The sequence below is a fragment of the Parasteatoda tepidariorum genome, chromosome 5 (genome assembly GCF_043381705.1).
Source record: "Parasteatoda tepidariorum isolate YZ-2023 chromosome 5, CAS_Ptep_4.0, whole genome shotgun sequence".
Taxonomy (NCBI): domain Eukaryota; kingdom Metazoa; phylum Arthropoda; class Arachnida; order Araneae; family Theridiidae; genus Parasteatoda; species Parasteatoda tepidariorum.
The window spans coordinates 39,312,296-39,321,588 of record NC_092208.1 but is presented as its reverse complement, the minus strand read 5'-3'; the positions used below and the strand labels follow the sequence as shown (position 1 = coordinate 39,321,588).

The 9,293-nt window shown below is 25.5% G+C and overlaps 1 protein-coding gene across 2 annotated transcripts in view; it reads right to left on the bottom strand.

The window, feature by feature from the left end:
- LOC107444620 (uncharacterized) overlaps positions 1 to 9,293 on the bottom strand; it is a 35,391-nt gene that overhangs the window by 8,157 nt on the left and 17,941 nt on the right. For both annotated transcript variants that reach the window (XM_016058833.4, XM_043041080.2), the window contains 4 exons: positions 7,790 to 7,856; positions 5,291 to 5,374; positions 2,764 to 2,882; positions 641 to 845 (listed from right to left, as the gene is read on the bottom strand). In XM_016058833.4, the coding sequence (XP_015914319.2) occupies positions 641 to 845; positions 2,764 to 2,882; positions 5,291 to 5,374; positions 7,790 to 7,856 (475 nt within the window). The remainder of the gene's footprint in view (positions 1 to 640; positions 846 to 2,763; positions 2,883 to 5,290; positions 5,375 to 7,789; positions 7,857 to 9,293) is intronic.

Below are 9,293 nucleotides of genomic sequence, written 5' to 3'. Positions count from 1 at the left end.
AAATAGCCCTTTTTTGCAAAAACATGGTATTATATATATATATATAAAAACCCAATAACTTAAGCAAAAATGGATAAATGATTATAAAACAATGAACAAAAACTTCTTACAGAAAAATAATGCCAACTACAAGTTTTGAACCGCCAACTTTTTGAATAAAAGATACTTGTTTCCCCTTGCATCACAATAACTGCAATTTTTCGATTATATGCAGCATAAAACATATTTTTGAGGAGCAAATAATGCAAGAACCATCTAAGTAGCCCCAAAATTAATGACATATTTTAATTTAAAATCTAAACAGTTTCATTTAACATCAAAATTTTAAGTTGTACTTTTACTTGGACTAATTTTCTTGTAAAATTTGAAGTAAGGAGCCCCAAAATGAAACTTATTATCTATGCACAAGTGATAACAAAAACAAAAAAAAATATTCGCTTTATTATTCAAGCCAAGAACAAAACACATAAATATTATAATATAGTGGCTACATAATAAAGTTATTTATGCTTAATGTAATCACTTCATAAGAATACTTGAATATTTAACTACATTCGGATTCGATTATACACTTTCCATATGATTTAACTTTAAAAGAGAATATAAAAATATTTTTTCTAAAAAAATTAAAATCACTTACGTTTTATAAGTTCTTGATGTAAAGCAGGAGGTAAAGGTTTTCCAGAATCAACATGGCTACTGAGTCTGGAAATAACACTATGATGCTTTAGGAAAGAGTTCATTACCATTGGGCAAACATTAACAACATCCCATTCCAAATTGGTAAGGCCAGCTACTTCTGAATAAGGAATGGTTGTCAAGGAATGTTGAAGTAGATGTCCAAACTACAAAATACATAAAACAAATAAGTCACCTCCAACTGGAAAAATTTTATTACATTTTGATTTTGCATATCTAATTAAACTTATATTAAAAAAAAATTGATGAAAAATTAAAAAAATTACAAAACGTTGAATATTGCTTTATACGTTACATTAATATTATTTTGCACATTTGTACGTACTGTTCTGTGCATTCTAATTAAATCAGTATGCTGATAAATGAAATATTATGCAAATTAGAAATTAAAATTTGTAATTGAATTTAATATTTTACATACTTTAAAAATGGTGTAATCATTTACTTAACTGTTAAAAGTAAATTGAAAAATAAATTCAATTTTTTCTATTGTATGTTTAAGATAAATACCTCATCAATATTTTAAACAACAAAGAAAAAAAAACACAAAGCAAATTTGAACACTACCTTGTTAGCAATGAATATTACAAAGAACACATGATTATTTAGAATTTATTACACTTACTCTCGTGATAAAATAGTAATAAAAAAAACTGTAACTGTCCAGCTATTTGTGCAAGTACAACAATTTCTAAACTGAGCAGTAGTTTTCTGAGGAACATGTATATAAAATGGTTTAGTATACAGGACAGCAAGCACAACTTGTCTTAAACTATATCTGAGGTTGACAATAAAAGTTAAACAAGAATAAATAAATAAATTAATTAATATATGAAATATGTAAACATATTTTCCGATAATAACAACTGGTATTATAATTTTCAAAGCAACTTTAACATATTCCAGAAAAATTCATTTTTAAGACTTATAATAAAAAAGTAAATAGTTTGATACTTCATTTAAAAATTACAGATAATTTTTTTACAAAATTAAATATTTTGAACTTTTTTTCAAAATCATGCAGCAGAGGATAAAAGATTGATATTATTATTATTGTTTTATGCATAGTATATTTAGTGAGGTATTTGTCTCATTGAGTATTGACTCTTGAGGAAAAAATTTTATTTTTGTTTGACTTAAAACCTTGTCACTAACATTTTTTTTTTGTGGTTATTTCAGATTAAGTACTTTTAGCAATTGAGAACCACTGAATCATATAGCTACATTTTAATTCTTTTTAGAGTGCATGGGTGCAATACAGATAGTAATTGTAGCTTGCATTCTAAAATTACTTATAAGTTAACTCTTTTTCCATCTGGGAAACCTTTAAAAAAGTGTAAAAATAACTGTTATTAATGAATATTGATTTATATTTTACAATTAGCTAACAAAAAAGTAATGTTATGTAAAAAAGTAAAAGTTATAAAAAGTAAACAAAAAAGTAAAAGTTATGCAATACAAAATAACTGTTATTAGTGAATATTGATTTTTATTTCACAATTAGTTAGCAAAAAAGTTATATTCCAATTGAATACAGTATTCAACCTGAAATATTTTTAATTTTAATAAAATTTTATTCCATATTTCCAAATTTAGTGATAAAAAGTGCAATTTTGTAGAAGTACTAGAAAATGATGTAAAAAGGCTGTTGAAGCTTTGGTAATGTTTAAAGGTTAGCTTTGCAGGAAACATTTATATATTTTCCTTAGAAAACATTTGAATTGAATAAAGTAGTCATCTTGTCACAGTTCACAGTTATTAAATTACACCAGATCATCTAGAACTTAAAAATGATATAGATGCATGAATGAGGTGGTATGATAAACATACCACCTCAGAGAATAGACTCAATCCATAATAAGAAAAACCTCTCTAAGTTATCTCAGATCTAACTATGACTTAATGATTTATATTGTCATGCCTAGAGATATATGTAATATCTGTAGGGGTGACAAATTTTTTGTCTGTAGAGCTCACGTTTCCCATTAAGAAAGGTACACATTTTTCTTACAAAAAAGCATCTTAGATACATTAATAAACCAAACAAAAAAAATTTAAACTAACTTTTTGAAATAAATTTTTCAAATCTTCAAAGGATAATAAACATGGCTTTCCAAAAGCAGGCGCCTGAAAATTGAAAACCAAATATGAAAGAGGTTTGGACCCAATAACATCACTTCGACCTGCAATTAATACAAAATAAAAACATTAGTATCCCACCATATTTATTATTCTGATTTACCAATAAGTATGATGTTGGTAAAATTCTAAAATGTATAATTTTTTGGTATCAAGGGGAATCTATTCAAAATTAAATTCAGGCAAAAATATATTTATATTGGTTTTTTTAATTTAATAATTAAAGAGAGTAGTTAAGTTTAAAAATTAAATTTAATAAATAAGTTCAATAATAAAGTTAATTAAGATTCAAAGTGAATAATGCTTTCCTATGTATTATTTTCCTCAAAAAATATTTCTTAACTGCAAAATAAAATTGTTTATTCAAATTAAATAGAAAAACATTTGAATTATTCTATTAAAAGTCATTTATGTGATATTTACGTAATACATAAATGAAAGAGGTTTGAGAAGAGGAAATTAAGAGACAAAGATGAAAATCAGTATTTAAACTTTTATGCTTCTCTAATGCAAAGGATTCCAAAGCATTCAGTACTAGTGGGTTAAAATATTTATATCTTAAGATACTTCGGCAAGAATTTCATGATCTCAGGGTGAATAAAATTCATTCCTCAAAACAGGAAATGAGTAAAATACGGTGTCCTATAATCACCACTTTTAATATTAATTTTTGAAGTGGTAAAATAACCAATTTTACGATGCTCTGGGAAAAATAATTTTTTTGTTGAAAAGTTAGTTACTAGAACATATAACTTTACATTTTTGTAAGCTATTATAATCATGTCAACATTATTTAACTTGAACATGTTGAAACACTATAGTTAGAATGTCAAGAAAACTAAATTATTAGCTCATATTTTTTACCCCGGTTAAAATTAGATGTTCTTATTTACACAAGACTGAATTAAAATTGTATATACTAAAAATTTCAAACTTTATTATTTCTCATTAATAACGATTAGGATTTTCAAAATCTTTTGGCCATACGTAATTTCAAATGAGCAACTATACCAAGGGGCCAAAATGAAACCCATTACTGAAGAAATTAAACATTGCAGATGGACGTGGATTGGACACAATCTGAAAATGTCTCTGAATTTCTTGGTGTAGCTCTCAACCACCAGAAGGACAAAGGAAGTGAAGAAAACTGAAACTAACATGGCAAAAAATTATAGCCACTAGAATGATGGCCACTAGAATAATAGCCAAAGAAAGATAGGGGGTGAACGAGATGTGCTTGGATGGTACAGCTGAAGCTTGGTTAGGAAGGCTGCTTGGGACTGTAAGAGATGGAGGACGAGACCTCAAGCTTTAAGCGCCAGACTGGTGTAAAGAGAATCTAGATAATGATAATATAGAAACAAATACATTTTTATATCATTAAACAAACTAGTGAATAAGTAGAATGAAATCCAAAATAAAAATATATAATTCATGGATAATTCAGAGAAAATGAACAATTTAAGACACACTATGCATTTTATAATTCAACTATTAGAAAATGTCTTGTGTCATGTATGAGTCATGTGGTATTGGTAGAATTTACGCTAGTGATTTAAGGAATGGAAACTTCAAGCAGAAAACAGAGGAAAGGATCATCTTATTCAGCTTATCATTGCTCTCTTCTCACATTCTTCAAGAGTTTCCTTTATGCCTGGGACAGTTTGAAATAATACGCTAGTGTTGTTAGTCGCTTTTTTCTTCTTTTTTTTTGCTTCCTGAGTGAGAATACACAGACTACCAAATTCTACCACTTTTTTCAACAGCAAAAAAATAAATAAATAAATTTGTAAGCTATGTACAGCTCTCATGAAACATAAAAAGTTAAACTATTTGAAAAAATTTCCACCACAGTCAGCGACCAATTTACAGATCTTAAGGCCTCAGGCACAATTTAGATAGGGAGTCTTTTCAGATAACATTCTTTTGCAAAAACATGGTATTATTTTCAAAAATTTTCAAACTACACACTGGAATATTATTTATTACAAAATATTTTTATTCAAGTTTCAGAATTTTGCCTTAATTTTTAAAATCATTTTTGATTACAGTGAACCTAAGATTTTGAAAATGTACGAGCAATTCTCACTAAAAGAAAAAGAGCACATATATCACAGGTTTCTATTGTTCAACTTTAGAAAAAATTAACTCATCTACTGAGCTTCTTTGCCAATAGTAACTTCTTTTTCTCTACTAAAATATCAATAATTTTTGTAACCATAACAACAAGCAAATTTTTTTATCGTTTGAAACAATTACATAATGTGTGTGGGGAGTTTTACATAAAAAATTTATTATTATATTTGAAAAATAATAGTTGGAAAAATTTATTATTAGTAGTAATGTACTATATGTTATTCTTGAAATATAATTGCCTTGCATATAAATATGTTTTGCTTAGAAAATATAAATTATAATAACATACTAAAATTTTGATTAAAATTATACTTACTTCTACCAATTTCAATTAAAGAGCCTTGAATTTTTTCTGCACCTCTAAAATATGGATCCATATAAAATGATGCTAGTTCTTTACCTATGAGAATAATTAAGATTAATTAAAAAATTTCTAATTATGATACATACAGTTGTTTACAAAAAAGATTAATTACAGAGGTAAATGAAAAAATAATTAAATTTAAATTGTTTCTAGATTGATTTAGAAAAATAAAATAATTGTAAACACAATTAAACATTCCCAACTATTTTGTCCTTCAAATATTTATTTCCCAGTGAATAACAATTAGGCCATAAAAGCAAAAAGACAATATAACAAAATATTTTTATAGCGACATTTGACAATAGAAGATGGAATTTTTGTTTTAATGACCTTGTCATTATAAGCAAATACAAAGAGTCAATATTAAAATAGGAATTTAAAAAAAAAAAGACTTGAATGTGATAGTATGAAATAGTTTTTAAAGTCACTGACAACATTGAATGTTGATTTCAATAGTAAGATGTAAAATAGTAAGCTGTACTGGGTATGAATTCAAGAGTCATGGTAGATATCAGGCAAAGAAATGGCAAACACAGGGGCCTGAAATAGCAAGGGATTTATTTTTTTTTTTTTCTAAGGAGGAAGAAAACTTGTCTGATCGTTACCCACACATGTTTGCTTTATAAACATAAAGGATTAAGATTCAAGGAAGAAAATAACATAAAATGATCTTTGTTTTCAACTTTATTATGTGATATCAGATATAAATAAAAATGCTTTCCATTTTGACACTTCTCACACAATGTTGCCCACTTAAACACCAGAAAAATGTTTCGCCCTCAAACAAAAAATTTGTCGCAATAGCAAAAGGCTAGCAATTTTTTTTAAATAGTATCTTTATCAGCATTTTGAAGGTAACTTAGAGACTTGTCATAATAGCCAACTTCTTGTAAAATGCCACACTCATTATGTCAAGCTTTAACTATACCTTTGTAAATCTATGTAAAGTTGGTAGTAAACTAATGTTAAAAAGCGCTTATTTTCATCCAATTCTTAAATTCTTATAATTTTCAAAACTGTACTGATATTTTTTTTTTAAGTATACAATTAAAATTAAATATAGCAAACTGTGTACACTGAATTCAAGATTGGTAATGTTTTTATATATTTAGGTCCAAGTTTTGTCTTTCAAAAAAATACCTTAAGAACTTATGATTAGAATTACATTTTATGAACATAATTAAAATTGTAATTTATATTGAAAAATCTTATCAATATAATTGAAACAATTTTACATAAGAAGTAGAAATATTTATAACGTTCGCAAATTTAAGGAAAATGGTAAAGAAATACCTCAATTATTATAGCTAAAAAACAGGTTAAATAAATAGACAACAAATTTAACAGCAAATTTTTTTAACTTCTGAATGATAAAAAAAATTTGCTGCCATACACAAAAAAACATTTATTTTAACTGAAATTTGACAAAGAAATTTTCATACAATACCCATTTTTTTGGACTTACTTACTTACCCATTTTACTTACTACCAATATATTTTACTTACTACCAATATATTTTACTTACCACCAATATATTTTACTTACCACCAATATATTTTACTTACCTCCAATATATAATTATCGGATATAAATAAAAATGTCTTCCATTTTGTCATTTTTCATACAATGTTGCCCACTTAAACACCAGAAAATTTTTTTGCCCTCAAACAAAAATTTTTTGCAATAGCAAAATGCTAGCAATTTTTAAATAGTTATAAACATACAATATTAGTATCTTTATCAGCATTTTGAAGGTGACTTAGAAACTGGTCATAATAGCAGACTTCTAGTAACATGCCATACTTATATCAAGCTTTTACTATGTACTATACACAATCAGACATTTACTTTAACTGAAATTTGACAAAGAAATTTTCATAGAATACCCATTTATTGGATTTACTTACCCATTTTACTTACTACCAATATATTTCACCATTTTAATTACAATTTTACATTTTATCATTATTTACCATTTACTTGTTTATTTTATTATTGAAATTACCCATTTATTATAAAAATAATAACACATAAAAGAACTTAACATAGTAACAAAAAAGCAACCAAAATTTATTTATACGAAGACTTTGTTTTAAATACAACTTTAGGATAAATTTATTTTAGCTTATTCAAAGAACTTGAAGATTCAGAAACATGTTTGCTACATTAAAATAAAATACGATTTTGAAGATTAAGTTTTAAACTGAAAAATTATAAAGAATTTCATTAGAATCATGAAAAAACAAAATTCATTAACTAATTCTTGCAGAAAAAAATAGAAATAAACTTTCACTTTATTCTTTAATATAAGATTTATAAGAAAGAATTATAAGAGTTTTAAATATTATTTCAAAAGTGCAGGGATTTATTACAAACCACTTCTTCACACAAGGTGATAAAGGTAAAGAAAGGTAGGAAGAAACTATTTTTAAACAAGTTAACATATTTACCCTGTTCATTTAATACTTGATAAAATGAGACATCTTCATGCCATACATCAATACCACCTTTTACTTCCTGAAAAATAAAAATAACGAATGGTCAATCATGTAAAATAAAACTCAGCAATATATAATAATAATAATAATTTATAAACTATTAACACTATAATATAATTATGTGCAATTTTTAATAACCTAAATATCAATATTTAATTGGCATAAACTGGATAAAAATATTTTATTTTATATCCAGATTTCATTAGTTGTCACCAGCATAAAGTTAACAAAAAAAGTTATAAAAATATTGTTTACCTGTAAAGCATTTCTTTATACCCACTTTAAAAATGTTTACTTGCATGTTTTTGGTTTTGATTATTATTCCAAATTGAAGGTTTAAAACTAAAAGCAGCATTTATTTATTATAAAGTAATTCTATGATTTTATAAGCATTTTATTGTAAACATATTTAAATCAATATATAAACTTATAGATCTTTTCCTGATTATTAAACAGTAAATAAGTTATATTCACTTATATTACAAGCTTTACGGTACAACTGCACGCAAAACTGTGCAATAGAAATAATGAATCTACACTTAAAACAATACAAGGAATTAATTTTTTGCACTATTACTAATTTAACTCTTTGCCAAAAAACATCTAATGAGTCTTTCAAGTAATCAAAATTTATATAGGAATTAATAAAACAAAATTGTAGATGAGGTTGCAATGATATCGCAGCAAAATAAATATGTTTAAATTTTATCCCAATAAAATCAGAAACTAAATCTGTGTTAATATAATAAAACATTTGGGGATAATTTGATTGAATAATTTTTTATTTAGATGTAACAATCTCTCCATTGTCAAGAAACAAAACATGATTGTAGCAATTTGTGGGGTTGGTCAGCAAAGCCACTTAGTTTAAAAAAATATTTTTATTAGATAGAAACAGATAGATCTTCACAAATTTTAGCTCTAAATCAATACTATGACAAAAGAGAAAAAAAAAGTAGGGAAATTTATTTTGTTTAACAATCAAACTAGGGGATATATCTGATTTTGTATAATAAAGCTGTATTATTCTTTTTTTTACTATCCTATTTTATCAAGATTAAAACTGACAGATAATGAGGGAAGAAAAAAATTATTAGAAGCACAAATCAGCTAAATTAATTCTACTACAATTGATATTGTTATGAAGCTACAAGCATCTTCATCAATCTGCTTTTAAAGCTATTTCCTTTCCTATTCTATTTTTAACAACCAGCTGCTGATTCACCTTCAAAAATGAATAGCACCTAGCTACTTCATAATATTCTAGCTTTGCTAACAAATGAATAAATTAATAAAATGAATGTATATAAATATAAAAACTGGAAATTTTAGAAAGTTTTAGAATAGACTTGGCAACAACCGGAGAACATGATTAGTTTTTTTATTAAATAATTTTATTAAGCAAGAATCAATCATAATACTAAGAACTAAAACAATTTCAAAATTATATAATATA